Source organism: Nomascus leucogenys, chromosome 11, assembly GCF_006542625.1.
Source record: "Nomascus leucogenys isolate Asia chromosome 11, Asia_NLE_v1, whole genome shotgun sequence".
In the NCBI taxonomy this organism is placed as follows: Eukaryota; Metazoa; Chordata; class Mammalia; order Primates; family Hylobatidae; genus Nomascus; species Nomascus leucogenys.
Genome location: NC_044391.1, coordinates 81,915,588 through 81,940,544, shown reverse-complemented (window position 1 = coordinate 81,940,544; position 24,957 = coordinate 81,915,588). Strand labels below are relative to the sequence as shown.

Here is a 24,957-nt window from a genome sequence, read left to right as displayed (position 1 = left end):
ACATATACACCATGGAATACTATGCAGCCATAAAAAATGATGAGTTCATGTCCTTTGTAGGGACATGGATGAAACTGGAAATCATCATTCTCAGTAAACTATTGCAAGGACAAAAAAAACCAAACACGGCATGTTCTCACTCATAGGTGGGAATTGAACAATGAGAACACATGGACACAGGAAGGGGAACATCACACTCCAGGGACTGTTGTGGGGTGGGGTGAGAGGGGAGGGATAGCATTAGGAGATATACCTAATGCTGAATGACCAGTTAATGGGTGCAGCACACCAACATGGCACATGTATACATATGTAACAAACCTGCACATTGTGCACATGTACCCTAAAACTTAAAGTATAATAATAATAATAATAAAGAAAAAAAACAAATAGAGTTGTCAAATAGATATAAAGGTCTGGGGTTCAGTGGAGAGGTATGAACTAGAAATATGAAATTAGTAGTTGTCACTATATGGTGAATATATTTACATTCATATTAAGCCATAAAACTGGATGAGTTCACCATGGCAGTGAGTGCAGATACAGAAGAGGTAGAAGGACTGAGCCTACCATTTAAGGCTGGGGATATTAGGAGAAAGTAACATTTGGTTATTCCCTCTAATTCTCTGTAGTTCCTTTTCCTCCTTAAACTGCTAGTGAAGTAAATGCCAACACCCTTATCAAGATTGAAAAGAAATCCCACATAGTTCCATATGCTGCTAGAGGACGACTGCCCCTTTTCCCCTTATGAAAGTTGTATCAATGCTGCCTAAGAGAGCAGTTCCAAGAAGGTTACAGTTTAAATTGATTAGCCACCTTTTCTCAAGAGACATTTGGGACTACTGTGTCATACCTTACATCCCTGTTTACCTCAGTCTCCACATTCAAGACTTAATTCCCTGCATTAGTTTGTTATTAGGATTAGCTGTTGAAGACAGTAACTTAAATATGATGCAACTATTCTCTATCACTTAAAACTTTGATGGTATAGGATTGATGTGACTTTCCACAAGGTCAGGAATCTTGGCTCTTTTTTATCTTGCTGTGTTATACATGGCCTTGATGGCATGGCATGGGGAGTGTCACTCTTCCAAGTTTTTATTTGCCAATTATGCTGTGATTTTATATAACTTTTTTTTTGAGACAGAGTCTCTCTCTGTCACCCAGGCTGGAGTGCAGTGGTGTGATCTCGGCTCACTGCAACCTCCACCTCCTGAGTTCCAGAGATTCCCTGCCTCAGCCTCCCGAGTAGCTGGGATTACAGGTGTGTGTCACCACCCCTGGCTAATTTTTTGCATTTTTAGTAGAGACGGGGTTTCATCGTGTTAGCTAGGATGGTCTCGATCTTCTGACCTTGTGATCCACCTGCCTCGGCCCCCCAAAGTGCTGGGATTACAGGCGTGAGCCACCGCGCCGGGCAATTTTATATAACGTTTATAAGAAGTAATGAAATGGGTTCCTTAGATAACTCACTGTGAAATTAGGCAATGTGAACTTAGGTACTATTACTGTTGGGCAGTATATCTGATGCAGGGCAGGCAAGCTCCAAAACTGGGGGTTAGCCCAGGAGTGTTCTTGGCACGGCCCAAGAAAGAATTCAAGGGAAAACTGGTGGTGTTATACAGCAACTTTTATTGAAGCAGCAGTGTATAGCAGCAGCAGAGGTACTGTTCCTTGCGGAGCAGGGCTACTCCATAGGCAGTGTGCCCAGAGGAGCAGCTCAAAGGCACTTCTGCAGTCATATTTGTGCCCACTCTTGGCTATATGCAAATTAAGAAGTTGGCTATGCAGAAATTTCTAGAAAAACAGGTAACTTCCTGGTGTTACCATGACAATAGTAAACTGATATGGCACACTGATAGGCATGTCTTACAGAGAGGTGCTTTCACCTCTTCTGTGTTTTAGCCAGTCCCCAATCTGGTCCCATGTCTGAGCTCTGCCTCCGGAGTTGAGTCCTGCCTCTTACCTCATTTCTACCCCTCACAGAATATAAAATCCGGATTGGGCCAGTAGGTTGTTGATATTATAATAGCCACTGTTGATTTCAGTATTATTAATGCCTTATGTGGCCACACCTAGTTTCAAGGGCAGCTAGGAAACATAGTCTTTGTTCTAGGTGGCCAGATGTATAGCAAAACATCAAATTCCTATACCACAGAAGCAGGGATGAATGGATAGCCAGCTGTTTCTACCATCTCTAACCATCTATCTTAAACCATTAGTTCTTCACCATCTAAATTTTTTGGAACTCACTGTGTGTCATTAGCCAAATCAGTCCTCCACTTTTATTCTGAATGATCCCTTTACTCTCAAAGTCTAACTTAAATCTGGTTGTTTCCTAAGGAAACTGCTTTTCTTTTCTTTTTCTTTTTTTTTTTTTTGAAACGGAGTTTCACTCTTGTTGCCCAGGCTGGCGTGCAATGGTGCAATCTCGGCTCACTGCAACCTCTGCCTTCTGGGTTCAAGCGATTCTCCTGCCTCAGCCTCCTGAGTAGCAGGGATTACAGGCATGCACCACCATGCCCAGCTAATTTTGTATTTTTAGTAGAGACAGGGTTTCTGCATGTTTGTCAGACTGGTCTCAAACTCCTGACCTCAGGTGATCCGCCCGCCTCGGCCTCCCAAAGTGCTAGGATTACAGGCATGAGCCACCATGCCCGTCCCTGGAAACTGCTTTTCTTACAGATCTCTCAAGTAGAAGCTGTTTTGCCTCCCAAACTCCCATATGTCAGAGTCTTATCTCTCGTTACTGTATCTGGGCAGTTGATTCTCTTTCTCCTTCCTGTCTAAAATCTCCTGGTCCCTTTGAAACAAGTCCTACCAGATTAAACCATTCTCTGCTGTGCTTTTATGTGGTCATCTGCATATCTCTTTGCTCTTCCCTCATTCAATGAATATTTTAGCATGTGGCTAATTGTCCTTATCTCTACTACTATTCTTGTCATTATCTTGACATCATTAAAATGTCCACAAATAAATCCCTGGCCTGTCAGTTCCTTGACCTCAGCCACCCACTTTCACAGTCATAACCTATCTTATCATTACCAATATCTATACTGGCTCTAAAATCTGTTTTAAGTATCCCATTGTCTATCTCTACTTGTTTTTGCTAGTTAACTTCTTCTGGAATCTTAATGCTAACAATTCTAAAGACTTCAGTAAGATTTCCAGGCCATTGAATCTACCACTTTTTCATAGTCTCTTTGGTAATTTCATCTTATTCCATGGCTTTGAATATGATCTTTTTGCTGACAACCTCAAGTTGATATCTAATTGATATCTGCAACTCCAACTTCCCACTTGACTCCAGACTTACTATATTATATCTCATTTCTCTTTGACTTCTCCATTGGGTTGTCTAATAGAAACCTTGTACTTAACATATCCAAAACAGAATGTTTGATATCACCCCATTCCAACCTGTTTCTCAATCTTCCTCATTTCAGTAAATGGCAACTCCATTCCACCTATTGAAACTTTACAGTCATTTTTTACTACCGTTTTTCTTTTTTGTTTTTTGAGACTGATTCTGGCTCTGACGCCCAGGCTGGAGTGTAGTAGTGCGATCTCAGCTCACTGCAACCTCCGCCTCCCGGGTTCAAGCGATTCTCCTGCCTCAGCCTCCTGAGTAGCTGGGATTACAGGCATGCGCCACCACACCCGGCTAATTTTTGTATTTTTAGTAGAGACAGGGTTTCACCATGTTGGCCAGGCTGGTCACGAACTCCTCACCTCATGATCCGCCTGCCTCGGCCTCCCAAAGTGCTGGGATTACAGGCGTGAGCCACCGTGCCCGGCTACAACTGTTTTTCTTAAACTCAATTCACCAGCAAATTTCTGGAATCTTTCCTCAAAATATATTTAGCATATGACTACTTCATGCTACTTGTACTGTTGCCTTCCTTGTCCTTTATCTAAGTCACTTTCATTTCTCTTCTGGAGTATTGAAATCCTAACTGGTCTTACTGCATCCAGGCTTATTCATTTTCCCTCCTGATAGGCTCTTTTTTGTATACCATCCATTGCATCCATTTAAAATGTAAGTCAGTTCGTATTGCTTATTTGCTCATAACTTCTCCACTGGCTTCTTGGTTCACTCAGAAGAAAAACTAAAGCTTTTATTATGACTTTCCAAGGCCCTACATGTTGTCTCCCACCCTCTCCTTCCCTAATTTCCTGCCAGTCCCTCACTCATTTTATTTTAGGCATACTGGCCTTCATATTCTGACTTAGCTTTAAAAGAATTACTGGCTGGTGTATTTAGAATAGTTTGTAGGGGTAAATGTAGGAATAGGAAGATCAATTTTGAGGCCACTGCAATAATTGAGGCAGGGGATGTTGGTGGCTTTGGATTATGATGGAGGTGCTGAGAAGTGAGCAGATTTGCTGTGTATTTTAGTGGTTGGACTCTCAGATTTTGTTGGGCACATTTTTTCCTCTCAAGCCTCATAAATGTTGACCCACGCTGGACCAAAAACAACTTATAAATGATTTTTAGTAGCAAAGACATAGTTGCTGCTACTTGCTCCCTATGTAAAGTTGCAAAGTTACCTATACCCTCAAAATTGTCTTTCTATTATCCAAACCCAACCCCTGCCCCAACACCACTTGTTAGTCAGATACTCATGATCAATCCCTTTAGGCAGATAAAAACACCTCAATGCAGCATTCAGGCAGCTCTGTACTTCCCCAAATTGGCTATGTTTTAGCATTACTTTTCTTTTATTCCCTCATTCAGTCCCACATGAAAGTGCACATATCATTCATACAGATGGTCCCAGATAAATGCAATGTGTGAGGAAAATCTTTCTGAGTAAGGGAGAATCTTTCCAGTGTTAGAATGCCATCGTCTTACTTTCTCTGATTCCTTGGCATGATGTTTCTTAATGGTTAGTGATTCCTTTCTTGTAAAAACCATACTGCTTCTACTATTTATAGAGGATTATGATTTATTCTCATCAGGAATTATCCTAATTATTTTTATTTTATTTTATTTTATTTTTTTTTGAGAGGGAGTCTTGCTCTGTCACCCAGGCTGGAGTGCAGTGGCGCAATCTCGGCTCACTGCAAGCTCCGCCTCCCGGGTTCACGCCATTCTCCTGCCTCAGCCTCTCCGAGTAGCTGGGACTACAGGCGCCCGCCACCACGCCCGGCTAATTTTTTTGTATTTTTAGTAGAGACGGGGTTTCATCGTGGTCTCCATCTCCTGACCTCGTGATCCGCCCGCCTCGGCCTCCCAAAGTGCTGGGATTACAAGCGTGAGCCACCGCGCCCGGCCTATTATCCTAATTATTATGGATTTCAGCAGTTTGAGGTTTTCTGATGTAGAATAACATTATGTCTTTTAAGTTTCTGATTGTAATAGTATATTCAATTTTTATGTGTATTTTTGTCGTCTATTGTATTCTCATTTCCAGAAGCAAATATTTATCTGCCTTTCTTCTTTTAAAATCCTTATAAGCTGAGTAAATTTCAATTATTGTGAAAAAGCAGCATTTTGTAAAATGTTATTAGTCTTTTTTCCCCTGTCTAATTGGTGGGGGCCTGATGGAAGACGGAGTTTGGAGGAAAGTGGAGAACTCCTAAAGACCAAAAAAGTGAACCTAGGAAGTGTGCCTGGGAGACATTGTATTCTAGCTCTGGCTGTGTTCCACATAGTTTCATACTTTTGAAGTTCAACAGAAATCGCCTTAAGAGAACTGGAAGAGAAAGAAGTGAAAAGAGTGCTTTGAAATACAGCTTTATTTAGCAGCTTGCTCATCTAAAGGTTCTTGGATTCATGAGAATGAGAAATTATCTAAGGGAGGCCTGCTGAATTCTTATCTATAGTCAGTACCTCCTTTGATATAGTTAGCAGTAATTTTCAACTTAGTAAAGAGGACTTTTTCCCTTTAATTACACTTTCATTTGATTTATATTTGCCTAGTTAGGTTAGTGATGTTACTCAGAATTCTGTAAATGTAAATCGGACTCAGACAATTTAGCATTTTCTTGATTTCTCTTTTTTTTTGTGCAACAACTATATTTATAGCAATGATTTGGTCTTTTGATGGTATGGCTATTTGGGAAATGTTATTCTTCTTTTCCTAAGTTTTTATTTGGCAATTACACTGTGATTTTTACGTAACTTTTATAAGCAATTTATTACCTCTTCCTTAAATAAGTCACCTATTTTTCACATTGTCACTGTGGTAACCATAACTGTTGGGCAGTGTATCTGCCCCACTGCAGAATGTCAACTCCAGATTGGGCCACTAGGTTTATGATGTTGTATTTTTCCACATGGATTCTAGCATTGTAGCTTAGCCCTCAATCGGACCTTGGATATTTGTATCCAGTAGACAGGACCAAAATTGATTTGCAATTGAAGAGTTCCCAGTTTGTGGAATTTTTTGATTTGGCCTCAGGACATGGAAATTCTTTACTTAACCAGATTTACCTAGTGGTGTTCTTCATAGGACTGTCTCAGGCAGGTTTAGAGGACTCCTGGGGTTCAGCCCAAAGCTCTCCATCATCCCTTGTTAGGATTGGCACACCCACTAGTTTTCTTTCTCTTTCCATGTGCTTGATGTCAGAAGGACTGAAGGTGCTCTTTGGGGTGCAATGATATTTGTTTGCTTTTTGTGTTTGTATACATACATTTGTTTTTAATGCTGACTTTATATTTTCTCTCCTTTTATTTTTACAGTAAATACAATCAAGTGGCATCTTAAATTTTTGCTGGAAGTGGAGTGATGAGACTGAAGATATCTCTTTTAAAAGAACCAAAGCATATCCTTTTAATGCTTATAAATCTTATTGGATTTTCTTAATTATAGTATTGTTAAAAGTTTCTCTATTTTATATTCTAGTTGAAGAATAGATTTTTTTTTTTCATTCCTTTAGTGGCTGTTTACCTAAATTGTTTTAAAATATTTAAGATCATGTGTCGTAAGTAATTCTCCAAAGTGAACCATTTGCTATAAATCTTATTTTAAAATTCTTACTGACGTTTTTCTTACCCTACTTAAGTACTATACTTAAATACTTAAAAAGCAGTTGTTTACTTTAGTAGGATCTTAAAAAGAAGATTTTTTTTTTTTTTTGAGACAGAGTCTCACTCTGTCACCCAGGCTGGAGTACTGTGGTGTGATCTCAGCTCACTGCAACCTCCACCTCCTGGGTTCAAGTGATTCTCCTGCCTCAGCCTCCTGAGCAGCTCGGACTACAGGCACCCGCCAACATGCCCAGCTAATTTTTGTATTTTTAGTAGAGACGGGGTTTCACCATGTTGGCCAGGCTGGTCTCAAACTCTCGACCTCAGGTGATCCACCCACCCCAGCCTCCCGAAGTGCTGGGATTACAGGCATGAGCCACTGCGCCTGGCCAAAATGAAGCATTTTTTAAACCAAACTGTTTCTTTGCTAGTGTAATCTAGCATGTATTCATTCCGCTGTGCTCATTTCTTTACATTCATGATAAAGTGAAGGACAAATTGGGGAAATCTGAGCAGTCAGATCCTCATTATTTCACATGGGAAGGTGGCAATTAGTAATATTTTCTCAAACACATGACCCTATATTTTGTCAGCAAGAGTCCCCAGTTATGTGTCAAGGAGATATGACCAGGCCCCACTATCATCATTCTTATACATTTGGACTAATTCTACTCAAAGTATCCTTTGTAGACTTTATTGCAGGTCTGTGAAAGAATAGGTAAAGAAATTGAAAGTAAGGGCTGAGAAATTTTTGTAGCAATTTTACATTGTTATAATGTCCAAATTTTCTAATATTTCGTTTTTATTGTATCTTACAAAATATCCATCTGCAGTGGATTTAAAATAAAGAAAAATCTGGTCCTTCATCAGAACTAGGAAAACACTGATTTAAACATTTGGTCATTTCAAATTGATAGGTGTTTTCATTTATATTATCTTGTCTGCTTATTTAACTATTAAGTGAAGATGTAATTGTTTTTATTCCCCCTTAAATCATTTTTACTGTCTTTTCAAAAAAAAATGTGCTTTCAAGAGTTCATGCCATACACAATTTTATAGATTTTGACCATGTCTACTGTCTGCCTTTACCTTTCAAGCCAAAGAATAACAATGTTTTTAGACTTTGTTGATCTGGCAGGCTTCTCATTTCTCCCATAATTTTAATTGACCTATGAGTTTGAAGATAATGTCATGGATGTCTGGCATGTACTTACAGCAATTTATATAAGGATAAGCTAATGATTTTTGGTTTGAGATGTGTGCATATTTGTTTGTGTGAGTTTTCTTCCTTTCTAGGTTTTATCTAAGCTTCTCCCATTTTAGGTTTTACCTAACATTGTTTAGGCGACAGCAATGATAATACAACTTTTTTTCAGAAATGGTCTAGTGTCCTTTTGTTTAGATTGTGTTTTGAGTTTTGAGTATTCCAGTATCTCTTTATTACCTTTTTGTGCAGACTCCTAAGATCTTTCTATAATCTCTCTTTATCTTTTTGGTTTCTGCTTAATCTATCATATTTTGAAGTATTAAAAAATCTTGGAACATACTAGAATAATTAGGCACATTGTCTGTGTTTCCTTAGAAAAAGCAATCATATTATTGCTCAGATAAGACAGTAAAAGTATTGGTGAGAAATGAAGGAAATAAAAGGATTATATCATAACAATAAGAACAAACAACTCAACCAGGAATAATCTGGCAATATAGAAATCCAGATGTAACAAGAGAAAACATCCTTTGTAAATAACAAACTGAAATGCCTTTTAGGTACACAATTCTGCTAGGGTAAGCACCCTGTCCTGATGGAGGAAGTGAGGGCTACTTGAGCATCTCAACTTACATAGAAATTCTTCTGATAAATTAGAGCTGAAAAAATGGGTTAAATAAAGTAAAAATTTTAGGGATCATATCTCATCCAGCACTATGCATCTTATAAGTGAAGTAAATTATAATTGAATTATTTCCTAATTTTAATGTAGGAAAGTTTGGTATTGTCAATTAAAAATAAGTGAAGAAGGCCGGGCGCGGTGGCTCACGCTCGTAATCCCAACACTTTGGGAGGCCGAGGCGGGCGGATCACGAGGTCAGGAGATCGAGACCACGGTGAAACCCTGTCTCTACTAAAAATACAAAAAAATTAGCCGGGCATGGTGGCGGGCGCCTGTAGTCCCAGCTACTCGGAGAGGCTGAGGCAGGAGAATGGTGTGAGCCCGGGAGGCGGAGCTTGCAGTGAGCCAAGATTGCGCCACTGCACTCCAGCCTGGGTGACAGAGCAAGACTCCATCTCAAAAAAAAAAAAAAAAAAAGAAAAATAAGTGAAGAAATAAAATGAAAAATTTAAAAAAAGTTTGGTAAGATTTTAGTTTCAGCTGTTAAACCATAAGTTCTTTCCTAGGTGAGTTGTTATGATAATATGTGATTGAAAAGGATAGCCTACTGTTAGATTTCAGTCTTCTTTTGACACTTGATTATTTTTTCCTTAGCAAAAGAATACATGCTTATTTTAATAACTTAAATGATACAGACATATATAAAGAAAAAAGTGTAGTTCCTTTTGCTCCCTACCTATCCCCCAACAGTTCAGTGTAGATTCTTTGATGCCTTTTGATCTACTAGGTTTCTTTTGTGTACCTTTTGGCTTGGTGTATAGAATATTGTGTAACACAAGTTTTAAATTTTCATGTGGTCAGATCTTTTCTCCCCCTCCTTTTGGCATCTGGATTTCTTTCTTGCTTTCCATTCTTACAACTCTTTTTTTTTTTTTAATTTTTTTATTGCACACAAAACAATAAACATTTTCTAAAAGTACATACAAACAAAAAGATGCATATCAAACATATTAGGAAGGTTGCACATGGGAAGACGGGGAATAGAAATGGGGGGTGGGAATTAAAGAAAGTAAATGAGAGAGGGACTTTGTATGGATCAATGATAATAACTCAATCCTCTATTTGACAAAGAAGAAGAAGGAAGAGGAAGAAAAAGAAAGTGGGATAAAGGATCAGAAAGGGAGGAAAATAGAAAAAATTAGAGTATGACTCCAGGGTAGACCTGTTTTGTTGTCACTTGGTTGGTTTGTCAGTTGTATTTTTCATATGTTTCGCCATGTTGGCCAGGCTGGTCTCGAACTCCTAGCCTCACGTGATCAACCCGCCCCGGCCTCCCAGAGTACTGGGACTACAGGCGTGAGCCACCACGTCCAGCCCCCACATTGCTTCTGGCCTCTGTGGTAGACCTCCCAGATGGGGTGGCCGGGCAGAGGCGCTCCCCACATCCCAGACGGGGCAGCCAGGCAGAGGTGCTCCTCACTTCCCAGATGGGGCGGCCGGGCAGAGACGCTTCTCACTTCCCGGACGGGGCGGCCGGGCAGAGGGGCTCCTCACTTCCCAGACGGGGCGGCCGGGCAGAGGCGCTCCTCACTTCCCGGACGGGGCGGCCGGGCAGAGGCGCTCCTCACTTCCCGGACGGGGCGGCCGGGCAGAGGCGCTCCTCACTTCCCGGACGGGGCGGCCGGGCAGAGGTGCTCCTCACTTCCCGGATGGGGTGGCGGCTGGGCAGAGGCGCTCCTCACTTCCCAGACGGGGTAGCGGCCGGGCAGAGGGGCTCCTAACTTCCCGGACAGGGCGGCCGGGCAGAGGCGCTCCTCACATCCCAGATGATGGGTGGCCGGGCAGAGGCGCTCCTCACTTCCCAGACGGGGCGGCCGGGCAGAGGCGCTCCTCACTTCCCAGAGGGGCGGCCGGGCAGAGGCGCTCCTCACATCCCAGAAGGGGCGGCCGGGCAGAGGCGCTCCTCACTTCCCAGACGGGGCGGCCTGCAGAGGCGCTCCTCACTTCCCAGACGGGGCGGCCGGGCAGAGGCGCTACTCACTTCTTCCCAGACGGGGCGGCCGGGCAGAGGCGCTCCTCACTTCTTCCCAGACGGGGCCGCCGGGCAGAGGCGCTCCTCACTTCCCAGACGGGGTGGCGGCCGGGCAGAGTCGCTCCTCACATCCCAGACGATGGGCGGCCGGGCAGAGGCGCTCCTCACGTCCCAGACGGTGGGCGGCTGGGCAGAGACGTTCCTCACTTCCTAGACGGGGTGGCAGCTGGGCAGAGGCGCTCCTCAGCTCCCAGATGGGGCGGCCGGGCACAGGAGCTCATCATAACCCAGACGGTGGGCGGCCAGGCAGAGACGCTCTCCACGTCCCAGACGGGGCGGCGGCCGGGTAGAGGCTGCAATCCCAGCACCCTGGGAGGCCAAGGCAGGCGGCTGGGAGGCGGGGGCTGCAGCGAGCCAAGACCACACCACCGCACTCCAGCCCGGGCAACACCGAGGACCGAGTGAGCGAGACTCCGTCTGCAGTCCCAGCACCTCGGGAGGCCGAGGCGGGCAGAACACTCGAGGTCAGGAGCTGGAGACCAGCCCGGCCGACATGGCGAAACCGCGCCTCCAGCCAAAGGAGAAAAACCAGGGAGGGGTGGTGGCGCGTGCTGGCAATCCCAGGCAGCCCACAGGCCAGGGCAGGAGAATCATGAGAGCGGGACGCAGGGAGTCTGCAGTGAGCTGATTGTAGTCCAGCCTGGGCCACAGAGGGAAGAAAAGAAGAAAGCAAGAAGGAAGGAGGGAGGGAGGGAGGGAAGGAAGGAAGTTACAACTCTTTTAATAGATGCTTATTTTCTTTTATATAGAAAAAAATACCAGTCATAAAATGGAAAATACATTTAGAATCTTGAAACCATTTGACCCTATTTTACTTACACCTTATAATCTGCATCTGTGAATTATTCATTAAGATTTAAAACTTTTGTACGTTTTATGTCTCCTTAACATGGTGACACATCAAGAATTAGTAAGCTGTGTGGGCTGGACTACTGCTGAAGAGCTGTATTCATGTAGTGATGATCACCAGATAGTGAAGTGGAACTTGTTAACCAGTGAAACAACTCAAATAGTAAAGCTTCCTGATGATATTTACCCTATTGATTTTCACTGGTTTCCAAAAAGTTTAGGTGTAAAGAAACAAACCCAGGCAGAAAGCTTTGTCCTCACAAGTTCTGATGGTAAGTTTTTAATAAACATTATATGCTTGCCATTGTATTTAAAAGACTTAATAGTATGATTTATGCTTTGAGTTGTTTTACAAAACTAGTATTTGTGGATCTGCGTATTTTTATCCACACAGTGCATTTCTTTTCTGAATAGTCACTTGGTTTGTATATGGGCTATGAAATTATTGTCATGGAAGAAAGTTAATTTAACTGGCATATACTAGGATTGAATATGGGCCTTTGGCTTTATTTTATATATATATAAAATATATATAAAAATATAAAAAATATATAAAATATATATAATATATATAAAATATATAATATATAATATATATGTAATATAATATATAATATATATGTAATATTATATATGTAATATAATATATATAAAATATATATAATATATAAATATATATATAAAATAAAGCCAAAGGCCCATATTCAATCCTAGTATATATATATATATATATATATATATATATGATGGGGTCTCACTCTGTTGCCCAGGCAAGAGTGCAGTGGTGTGATCATAGCTCACTGTAGCTTCAAACTCCTGGGCTCACAAAATCTTCCTGCCTCAGCCTCTTGAGTAGCTGGGACTACAGGCACACACTATTACCTCTGGTTAATTAAAACTTTTTTTTGTAGAGACAGGGTCTCATCTTGTTGCCCAAGCTAGTCTTGTACTCCTGGCCTCAAGCAGTCCTCCTGCCTTGGCCTCCCAAAGTGCTGGGATAACAGGTATGAGCTACCATGCCCAGCTGGCTTTACTTTTTTAGTACTCTTATGAGTTGAGTTAAGCTGTTATCATAGTTTTAGTTTCTAAATTCTTCAAATTTAATATAACCACACTGAAAAGATATACCTATTCATTTAGTAAGTTATCTGTTAAAATATATACTTTATTTTCCAGTACATGTTAATTTTCAGTTACAGAGTTGAAGAGTTTTATACTTTGACTGCAGCTTTCTTATTGGTGAATAGAAAGTATGATTTTTTTTTTCACTTTTTAAGGGTATGTTTTTATATTTGTTTTCTTAGAAATACTTGAACTGTTTTCATCTATGTTATACTTTACCTGCTGTTTCAATTAGGAGTACATTCACTGAAAGTAACAGAAACTTACTTGGCTAACTTAAGCACAAATGGAGTTTTTTGGTTCACCCAGCTGTAGGGGTAGATCAAGCACTAGTTGCATCAGGTCCCTGTTCTCACCATCTCTTGGACAGGCTCTCTGCACGTGGTGAACATGATGGTGAGTATGACGGTGGCCAGTAGCCCAAAGCTCATCATATTTCGTAAGACTGCTTCTTCCTCAGTACCTTGTGCAGGCAGCTTGCAGAGGGACCCTAAATGATTTTGGGTCATATGCCCATCACTGAGTCAATAAGTTTAGTCAAGAGAAACGGACTTTGGGAGGCTGAGGCAGGTGCATCATTTGAGGTCAGGAGTTCGAGACCAGCCTGAGCAACATGATGAAACCCCCGTCTGTATTGAAATACAAAAAAATTTTAGCCAGGCATGGTGGCACATGCCTATAGTTCCAGCTACTTGGGAGGCTGAGATAGGAGAATTGCTTGAACCTGGAATGCAGAGGTTTCAGTGAGCCGAGATTGTGCCATTGCACTCTATCCTGGGCGACAGAGCAAGACCCTGTCTCAAAAAAAGAAAAAAAAGAAAAAAAGACAATGGGACACTGATTGAGCATATCCAGCCTCAGGCCATCCGCATGCAAAGGAAAAGAGAAAGAGAAGAGGGCTTTTGTAACCTGAAGATGGAAAGGATGTTAGGACAAACAATAATATCAGATTACACCTCATTTACCGAGAGACTTGTGGTAGTGTTTTAAAACTTTGTTTTTCAGAAACTTGATTAAATGAGATACATGTGTAAAATCACTTGGTAGAGTGCCTGGCACTTAGAAGATTGGCCCTGAACCACAGCTAGAATTTAGTTTACCTCAGGTGATAAAGGGAGTGTTTGACTTAAACAATTATTTTGATACAATTTTGCATTTACAGAAAAGTTTTAAGAATTGTACAAACAATTCCTGCATGTCCTTTATCCAGATTCACTAGTTTAACATTTTGTCCCATATACGTTAGGACAAAGTATTGGCTCTGTTTCTTTTTACACAAACCTTCCTCCCCTCCAGCACACACCCTTTTTCTGAAAGATGTGAGAGCAATTTGCAGACATCTACTTTTAACCATAAATACTTCAATGCATTTCCTAAGAATAAGAATTTTCTGTTACATTGCCACAATTTGTTGATAAAAATCAGGACATTTAACACTGCTGCAATACTATTATCTAATCTATAGTTTATATTTAAATTTTAATAATCATTCTAATTTTCCATAGAAGTTTATTTTTGCTGGTACAGGATAACATATTGTTTTTGCTGTGTCTCTTTAGCTTCCTTTAATCTGGAACAACTCTTCAGTCTTTTATGATCTTGATAGTGTTGAAGAATATTCGCCTGTTATTTTATAGTTCTTCAATTTGTTTTTGTCTGATGTTTCCTCATGATTAGATTCAATTTATATGTCCTTAGCAGGAATACTCGGGGCATCAGATTAGGAGATTTATGATGTTGATTTGACCCATTATTGGTGATGTTAACCTTAATTATAAGTTAATAAGTTCATGTTCATTAAGTTAATTTCTGTAAAGTTATTTATTCCTTTTAATAATTTATGAAAAGATACTTTGAGACTATGTAAAAATATTATCTTTCTCATCAAACTTCCTCCCACTCTCTTAGCGTCTATTGATGACTCTTGGCTGAATCATTTATTACTAAGATGGTTTGCCAAATGGTGATTTTTCCAACTCCGTAATTCCTTCCATATTGATTAGTTGGTACTCTACTCCAAGGAAGAACTTCCTGTCCCATGCCTATATCTTTATTTGTTTTTTTGGGGTCAGATTAGACTTGTAGATTCTTGTTTTATTTCATAAATATATTATCATTATCATTTTTAAATTTTGATGTTAAAAGTGCCCCAGATTTGGCCAGTGGGAGCCCCATCAAGCCAGCTACAGTGATTTTTTTTTTTTAATTTTATATGTCATCATTTTTTGAGCACTTCCTTGCTGGCACAAGATGTTCCAGGCTTATCTTGTACTTTCTTAGTCCCAGCCCCCAAATCAGCCATTTTCCACAGAGACCTGTTCTTTTTCTGGTGGTTAATGGTATTTAAAAAAACAAGATAACAGTGCTAGCTGTGCTCATTCCAATGGGGTGTATTTGCTTCAAGGCCCTTCCAGTGGACAGAGCTAAGAACTGTGAATATAAAACCTTGAAACAAGTAACATAATAGACATATGTATATAGTGCTATGATAAATCAGAGGGACATAAAATTGTTGTGATGTGGCCAAGGGAGGGTCAAGAGAAATGTCAAGAAAGTCTTCCATTTAAGCACAGTTTTGCAGTCTTGACTTTTTTTTTTTTTTTTTGTAGGCTATAAAAAAGCTGGAAAAGGTATAAAGGAGAAGAACCAAAATAGTAAAATGGATAATCCCAAGTTTAAAATACTTGCCTTATATAATTTTATACTGTGTCAGGCAACAGGTAGACAAAAGCAAGCCACTTAGTTGCAGAAGTATGTACATATATTGGCAAAAAGTAAAAACACTGTAAAACTTTAAAGGGCATAAGCTAATTATATAAGAGATATCAGAGAGACAAGTCAACAGTGCAAAGAATAAGTGATACAAGAAGCCAAGAAAGGATCAGTGTGGTTTCTGAATGAATATTAAGTCTAGTAATATACAGCTGGTAATTTAAAACACTTTCTCATCCATAGGTGTGGTATATTTATTGGCACATTGTTTCTGAAGCATAGACATATACCCAGACCATAGGTATTTAAATTATGTTAACTAAATCAAAAGGTTTATGAATTTGGATTTTTCCCTATTATGAGCATGTATAGTTATTTTGAACCAAGTAAGCATATGCATTTTCAATTTATTTTAAAATATTTAAATAATTTCGTTTTTGTGCCTATTTTCCAATAGATTTATATGTGATATTAAGAATAATTATAATGTTAATATTTGCCTTTATGCCTCTAGTGCCTATTACTTAGTCTAGTAGTAGATTTTTATTGTTGTTGATTGAATATATAAAATAGATTTTTCAAATGTAATTTCTTTCAGGTAAATTTCATCTGATTTCCAAGTTAGGAAGAGTGGAAAAAAGTGTAGAAGCTCACTGTGGAGCAGTACTTGCAGGAAGATGGAATTATGAAGGAACAGCATTAGTTACAGGTAAGTTGTCTGTGAAAATGACATTTGAAATGAATATTTTAAAGAAAAATTTCCAAAGAAACAGGATATTTTCATTTAGCAATAATGTCTTTCATTGTCTAATAGCAAATAATTGGCATAGTGTTGTTGTACACTGCTATATAAATGTTATAATTCAGAATGTTATATTAATCATTTTCTTATGTGACCTTTGTAGACTGTTCTGTCAAAGAAGGCTTTTGGAATGGTCAAGTATGGAATAAATGAAAGTTGTAATTCTTTAAAATTTGAAAATTCCAAATATTCTCATATAACTGATCGTTATCCCCATTCTGTCTGTTTCCAATCCCCTGCCCTACTCTAAGGATTCAACCTATTACATTAGTTATCTATTGCTCATAACAAATTACTCTAATAGTGACTTAAAATCATAAGCATATAGTACCTGATAGTTTCTGTGGGTCAGGGATCAGTTTAGGTGGGTGGTTCTGTCTGACTCAGAGCCTCTCATGAGGTTCTGGTCAAATTGTTGGATGGGGCGGCAGTCATATGAAGGCTTGTCTGGGGCTGGAGGATCCACTTCCAAGATGTCTTACTCACATGGTTGTTGGCAGGAGGCCTTACTTCTTCTCTGGCTTTGACAGGAGACCTTAATTAATTCCTTGCCACATGGGCATCTCCATAGGGTTGCTTAAGTGTTTTTACAACATGACAGCTGGTGTCTTCCAGTGATCCAAAAGAGAGCCAGGTAGAAGCTACTGTATCTTTTGTAGTGTACCCTCAGATATTATACTCTGTTTCAGTTATATTCTGTTAACTTAGCAAGTCACTAAATACAGCCCGCAGTAGAAGAGAGGGAAATTAAACTGTGCCTCTTGAAGAATAAGAAAGAATTTGAGGAGGTGTTTTAATATCACCATACCTATACTCTGGGCCTTCTCCAGGACTTTCCTCAGTGAATTGGCCCTTCTCTTACTTGTATCTTTAACATCTTTTCCAATGGTTTCTTTGTCAGCATGTAAATATGTTCAGATGTCACCCATCTTAAAAATTAAGAAGAAATAGAAATCCCTCTCTTAACAAACAGCTCTCTCTACCTGCAACTATTTTCTTTCTCCCTTTTTCAGTGAAGCTGTTCAAAAGAGTAGTCTATTATCTCACTTCATTCGGTTCCCAACTCACTGGAATTTGGCTGCAGCTCTTCTTATTACACTGGAAACACTTTTCTTAGAATTCTAAGATGGAGACTGCAGTGACAAAGGAAACATTATTTGAGTAATATACTTACAAGTCTTCTAAGATTGAAGGAAATAAAATAAAAATTTTAGTCATGAAAGTTAAGCTACTTTGATAAATCGTTTCAAAGTAATTTCTATTAAATGATAATTATAAAGTACTCTGTCATTTAATTAAACTGTATCTGAATTTTAAATATGTAGTAATATTCCATGATTTGAGGAAGCCTAGAAGAAAAAAGAATATGCGGTAGATACTGTTGATTTTTATATGCAAATTTAATGGTTAAATTTATTTTCTATAGGTAAAAATACTGATGAATTTTTTTTCCCTGTATAGTTGGAGAAGATGGACAAATAAAAATTTGGTCAAAGACTGGGATGCTTAGATCAACTTTAGCTCAGCAAGGTATGTTTTACAATTGACAATTTCATTTTTGCAAATTATACAATACAAAAATGCCTTAAAGTTTTCCTTTAGAAACAATCTAATATGGTGGTTGAGACTGACTTTGGTTGAGTTCAAAACAGTAATCTTTTATATTTTATACTTTTTTGTCTTTCTTTGCTTGGTAACTGATGTACCATGGTAACGCTATTATTTCAAGCCAAGAAATATAAGAAATACTCAAGGGCTTTTTTTTTATGTTAGTGAATCTCTATAAAGGCAGTTACAAGCTAAATATTTTCAAAAAATAATTGTGAAACGTTTGAAGCATATCATATAGAATAGAATTGGGTGTCTAGTTAAGTAAATCATAGTACGAAAAGATACTGAGTATCTCCTTACTTAAAAACCCCCAACAACTTCATAATATTAACACCCTTTCCAAATTAAGTTGTATGTTTGATTTCTATACTAATGGAGGGGAACAGACACATTAAGAATCTGAAACCGCACTATTTAGAGGAGCATCTTAATTTTTTATGTTAATAGAAAGGAGTGGCCATAAAGTCAATCCAATGGTCCTTCCTGTTGGAAGTTAGATTACATATGATTTTTTTCTGTGTAACAGGTTAATTTTCTTAATTAGATTTTATGTAGGAACAGTAGGCAGTTTTAATGTTTACCTGAGCATGTATCAGCTGATCTTTAGGTTGCCAAAAAACTTGTGGACTGTTCCTCAGAACTATTTAATAAAGTCATATTGTGAAACATTTTCAATAACTGACTTCCAAAAATTTCCAAATTTTATTATTAAAATCACGTTTACTTTTAGGATAAGGTTCAAATCACTTGCATTTCTTTAGCTGTGTATTAACTGAATGTTAGCAAAGGTAACCAGAAATACTAGGTAGTATTTCTTTTCTAAGCTTAAATGTTTGCTACAGATAATCTCAAGGTAGAATATTTATTCATGAGTAGAAAATTCAGAGTTCATAGAAGTAGCCATGGGTAAGTTTCAGTTAACAGCAAAAGTCAACTTATTGTTACTTTAGTAATAAATGTACTTTTAGAACATAAATCTTACTTTAATCTTCTAATAGGCAGATGGATTTACTTTTGGCTTCATAGATTTTTCTTTTAAGGATTATTATTTGACATTCTCACTTTGTGACGAATCACTTATGAATAATTGACAGAATTCTTCCAGAGATCACTGGCCTTTTGGAAGAACTACAAGAATTTCAGCTGCTGTTACTGCTGAGACAGTGTGCAGCAGCTGAAATGCTATATCCATTTTTCCTTTCTTTTCTCTTCTATCAATTTGTTGCCTGTAGATGACACAGATCTTCAGAGAAATTCTAAAAGCCCATCCCACTATCCACCATAGAAGATTTTTAGATTTTTTCTTTTTCTTTCTTTTCTTTTTTTTTTTTAGACACGGTCTTGCTATCACCCGACTGGAGTACAGTGGCACGATCTTGGCTCACTGTAACCTCCTCCTCCTGGGCTGAATCGATCTTGCCACCTCAGCTTCCCAAGTTGCTGGGAGTACATGTGTAGAGCTGGGATTTTGCCATGTTCCCAGGCTGGTCTTGAACTCCTGGGCTCAAGTGATCCTCCTGCTTTAGCCTCCGAAAGTGTTGGGATTACAGGTGTGAGCTACTGTGCCAGTCTGAAGATTTGAATTCTTTCCCGAGACCCTTCACCAGTGCCCTCCCAGTGCTTCTTCCAATTCCTTCAATTTTTCTGTTATCTCCTTCCCATTTACTACCTGTGGATTCACCATTTCAGATATTCCAGAGTCTAAAATGGAAACTTGGAATAAGTTGTTTAATATAAACATTGTTAATTGTTTAGTCTATGTCAGGGGTCCCCAACCCTTGGGCCACAGACCGGTAGCTGTCTGTTGTTTGTTAGGAAATGGGCAGTACAGCAGGAGATAAGCGGTGGGTGGGCGAGCGAGTAAAGCTTTATCTGCATTTACAGCTGCTCCCCATCACTTTCATCACTGCCTGACCTACACCTCCTGTCAGATCAGTGGTGACATTAGATTCTCATAGAAGCACAAACCCTCTTGTGAACTGTGCATACAAGGGATCTGGGTCGTTCACTCCTTATGAGAATCTAATGCCTGATGATCTGTCACTGTCTCCCATAACCCCCAGAAGGGACCATCTTGTTGCAGAAAAACAAGTTCAGGGCTCCCACTGATTCTATATTATGGTGAATTGTATAATTATTTCATTATATATTACAATGTAATAATAGAAATAAAGTGCACAATAAATGTAATGCCCTTGAATTATCCTGAACCACCGCTACCTGGTCCATGGAAAAAATTGTCTTCCACAAAACCAGTCACTGGTGCCAAAAAGGCTGGGAATCACTGGTTTAGGTGATAATAGTGCTAGTAGTTTAGTGCTGTAGTTTTCCTGTATAATGAGTCTGGAAACCAAATTCCTACTTATTTTATTCTTATGGGGAAAATACATTCAGAGTCTCCAGACTTGGAAAGGCTGGTTGGAAGCACATGTTCACAATGAAGAATTGGAGATCACAAATAGATGGCCTCTGAGCTTAATCTGGCCCACTAGCATGGGGGAGACCCAATATTCAAAATCAGGAGATTTTAGCCAGGCATCGTGGCTCACTGCTGTAATCCCAGCAGTTTGGGAGGCCGAGATGGGTGGATCACTTGAGCTCAGGAATTTGAGACCAGCCTGGGCAACATGGCGAAACCCCATCTCTACAAAAAATACAAAATTTGCTTCTGCTTTTGATATTCTAGTGACGAAGTTATTGCCTAATCCCATGCCATAAAAATTTCACTTACAGTGAAATTTCAGTGCTTACATTCAGGTCTGTGATTCATTTTGAGTTGGTTTTGTGTGCAGTGTTTATTTTAGAGAGGGGATGGTGATGCTCTTCCCCTCACTGCCTTCCCATAGATGGGTAAACAAGATTTTCTTAAAAGGTAAATACAGATTGTACCATATAATACAGGTGATTTTCTTATGTATGCATCATATCATGTAATGATATTACCCATCAACATTTAAAATGTGTTTTCCTTAACATCAAATGACTTTGAAATGACTATCATTTTTGTCCTATTTTAATTTTATTATTCTCATTCAAAGTTTCTTAATTATGGATTAATAAGCAGAATTAAATTAGATAGATATTCCCATTTTGGCTAACCTCTTAGTATTTCAACAGAGTAATCTGATATCTTTTTCTGGACCAAGAATTACAAACTTACTGTAGAACTATGCATCTAATTTTTGAGTGTTTAATCGTTGGTGCCACCTATACTTTCCTCATAAGGCATAGACTTTTCCTTTTTCATCTCCAGAAAAACCAGTAGAGCAGTTAAGTTGTTATAATGACAGTAACCCAAAAGGAAAGTTCCCTAATTACTTATAAAGTTTCTTTGATCTATTAGAGGTTGCAAGTTTTGAGGGTGATTGTAAATCTGAACTACTGAGAGCTGGATGCTAAAGGCTCAAGTAAGAAGGCCAAGGCAGCTGGGAGTGCAAGCCTCCTTTGAAGGGAGAAACTAAATTTTGACCCAAAAATGAAATAACATAAACCTGAATTATCATAAAATTTGGAAATATGTAAACAGTGTTGGAAGCATCTGTGTGACTTTGTTTATGTGTGTTCATTATACATATTTCTTGATGAATAGAGATTAATTCCTGAATTCATTTCTTGACTATTGGAGCCAGATGTTCAGATAGAAAAAGCCATAGTCATTAACTTCTCTTCTAATCCAGAAGATACTTTAATCTCAGTTTTGGGTGGGGGGATTTGACTTAGTTTAAAAATGATTCTTACTGGTATTTATGGGGAGTTTATTGTTCCTTATTAGAGAAAAATAATATGTACACTAGAGATAATTATACTTAGGCCATATCTTTTGTGTCATTGTTCCAGTTTTAATCTCTAATTAAAATATATAAAGTAATGCTGCAAACCTTTAAGGACATTTTTCCCACACTGTTTTCAAGTGGAGGAATAGAACAACAAAACATGGAACTTGTCTATAATGAATTTAGTAAAGGAGGTAAACTGTAAATATAAGTAATTGTGGCTGGGCACAGTGGCTCATGCCTGTAATCTCAACACTTGAGAGGCTGAAGTGGGCAGATCACTTGAGCCCAGCTGGAGATCAGCCTGGGCAACATGGGAAAACCCCGTCTCTACAAAAAATACAAAAGTTAGCCGGGCATAGTGGTGCATCCCTGTAGTCCGAGCTACTCAGAAGGCTGAGGTGGGAGGATCACCTGAGCCCATGGGTGTTGGGGCTACAGTGAACTGTGATCATGCTGCTGCACTCCAGCCTGGGTGCCAGAGTAAGACCCTTTCTCAAAAAAATCAATCAATAGAAATTAATAAATAAATAATTGTAATACAAGGGAATGTGCTTAAGGTGTTGTCAGTGGCAGGTGGGAGTGGACCAGAGGGTGGAGATTAGTGTTCTGGGGAGAGTGAATGTATTGGAAAGGCTTCCTGGCAAATATTGCAACATCTTTTGAACTGGGCTTTGAAGAGTGAAGAAATGGGAAAGGAAATGGGCTTGTTGGCATTGGAGTGAAGCTGTTAAGAAGCTTAGCATCATAAGAGGCTTGAGAGACAGAAGACTGTGAGACATAAAAGTCAGGTGAGTGGGAGCTAACTCCTTGGGCCAGAGTGTAGGCCATGTGAAGGATAGTACTGCCAAGGGGACCGAAACGCTGACAGTCCTGGATGCTAAAAGAAGGGGTTTGGCATTTATTCTATAAGCATACAAAACCTTTAAAAAATTGACCAGGGGCCGGGCACGGTGGCTCACGCCTGTAATCCCAGCACTTTGGGAGGCCGAGGGGGGCGGATCACGAGGTCAGGAGATCAAGACCATCCTGGCTAACACAGTGAAATCCCATCTCTACTAAAAATACAAAAAATTAGCCGGGCGTAGTGGCGTGCGCCTGTAGTCCCAGCTACTCGGGAGACTGAGGCAGGAGACTGGCGTGAACCCAGGAGGCGGAGCTTGCAGTGAGCCGAGATTGCGCCACTGCACTCCAGCCTGGGCGACAGAGCCAGACTCCGTCTCAAAAAAACAAAAAATTGACCAGGAAAGTAAAAGATAATGCCAATCTTTTAGACAGATTCCCTTTGCAGTAATAATAAAGTTAAAAACTAGAGGAGGTAGAGATTAAATAGAGGTAGCCAGTAAGGTTTCAAATTGTCTATGCTAGTGCTGATGAAAACTTGAACAAAGGCAGCGATTAAGGCTTGAATAGAGGCATCGACAATAGTAGTTGGAAAAGTGGATAGTTCTCAGAGACTGAGAGGGATGTACCCTGTAAGGGTAAAGACTTCAAAGAGGGATAAATTAGGAAATATACACGGAGGGGTGATGGTTTTGGATATGTAGAATTTGAAGCTCTGTGATGGAGATCTCTTTGGATCAAGTAGAAATGTGTTGGAGCTCAGAGGTAAAGGCTAAAATATTAATTTGGGAGTCAGTTACATTAAGTGAAAGGTGAAGCTATGGGGAAGTTGAGACCTCCCAAGGGAGAAGTGGTTGAAGATAGAAACTTAAAAAAAAATGCCTTTATTTAAACTTTTTCTTGTATTGATCCAGTGACATACGTAAGCATGGAGCATGGAATTTTTTGAATAAATCCCACTTGATTAACTATTGTTAGCTCATGTCTCCTACAAATAAAATGAAAAGGAAATCATTCTTGGTTTTTGAATGCCAATGATTTGGCCAAAACAGAAAAAAAAAAATCAATGCCTACTGCTGTGAACAATACAGTAAGCAAATGCTTGCTTATTACATTACAAAATAATTTGTAGTAGTAGTAGTTAACAGATAGTGCTGTATAGTGCCAGACTCTATTCCAAGTACTTTACTTCTGTTCACTCTATGTAGACCAATACTGCATTCAAGGCAAAGATAGCTAATGCTTTATTATAGTAGTGAACAGTTTGTTTCAAAGGCATTCTTAAAAACATACAAAAACAACGTTTTTAGGGGATACTTTTATAGTATGAATGTGAAAAACACGGTTTATTTAACCATGTACTTCCTTAAAACAATTGAAATACATTTTTGTCTCCTCTTCTGTGGTTTAAAATGCCTTCAACAGGTTGAAAGAATTTAGATAATTTGTTTTATGGAGAGATAAGGGTCTGACATTTAACACAACCCCAGGTGCATGTGGTTTCTTAAAAAATGTCAAAAAGGTCACATGATTTTAGTGTACAAAGTTAGAAAAACAAGATCTTTTTGAGTGTCTTAGCAGAAATGGAGCATAAATTAAAATTTCCAATATAAAAAGTAAAAAACTATTATAAAGCTATTTTTTATTTTTTGTCCATTTTTGTTAATGATGAAATAAATAACATTTTGTTACATAATTTGCTAAACTCTTTGTTTTAAAGTAATTCAATCCAAAGGCTAAGTTTGTTATTTCCATGCTGACTTTGCAAAGCGAAACATAGCACTGGGAATAATTCATGCTTTAATAAGTATATTTTAAAAATTTGAAATATTATAAATTTTTAAAATGCTAGTGGATGGATTTCATAATAATACAAATTATTTTGTGAAGCTGATTCTTCCACTTTTAATAATGATCTTTATTAGAACCACCCAAATTGAAAGTTGTATAGCTATGTAGTTTATTTCCTTTTAGAAAAGAAAATGTTCACATATACAGTAGTTTAATGCTTAATATTTTATTTTAAGTATAAGGAATGATTATAATAAAGATCAAGGTTTTTGATGTGATATCCATTTTGAATTTTTAGTGGTTAAGGAGAGTAACTAATGAGTCCTATCTGTTGACCATGCTTATTTATCATAAATAAATAATTTATTTGTTTCCATTGCTTGTATTTTTATTGAAGGAATGTGGTTGAAAACCACATGTTATAACAAAGGAATTACTTAACTTTTTCTTTATAAGCTTATTTTCTTTTCTTATATAGTTATACTTATTTCTTTAGCATTATTGTTTACAAATTTGTTTTATAAGCAGGAAATGAATTATCTCTTTGTCCCAAAAGG

General features: G+C 38.8%; 1 protein-coding gene across 1 annotated transcript in view; it reads left to right on the top strand.

Annotated features, from left to right (window-relative positions):
• The window catches only part of IFT80 (intraflagellar transport 80), a 153,525-nt gene that overhangs the window by 11,518 nt on the left and 117,050 nt on the right, over positions 1-24,957 (top strand). The window contains exons 2-5 of the mRNA XM_030822766.1: positions 6,689-6,771; positions 11,797-12,018; positions 16,179-16,289; positions 17,844-17,912. Of these exons, the coding sequence (XP_030678626.1) occupies positions 6,735-6,771; positions 11,797-12,018; positions 16,179-16,289; positions 17,844-17,912 (439 nt within the window). The 5' untranslated portion in view covers positions 6,689-6,734. The remainder of the gene's footprint in view (positions 1-6,688; positions 6,772-11,796; positions 12,019-16,178; positions 16,290-17,843; positions 17,913-24,957) is intronic.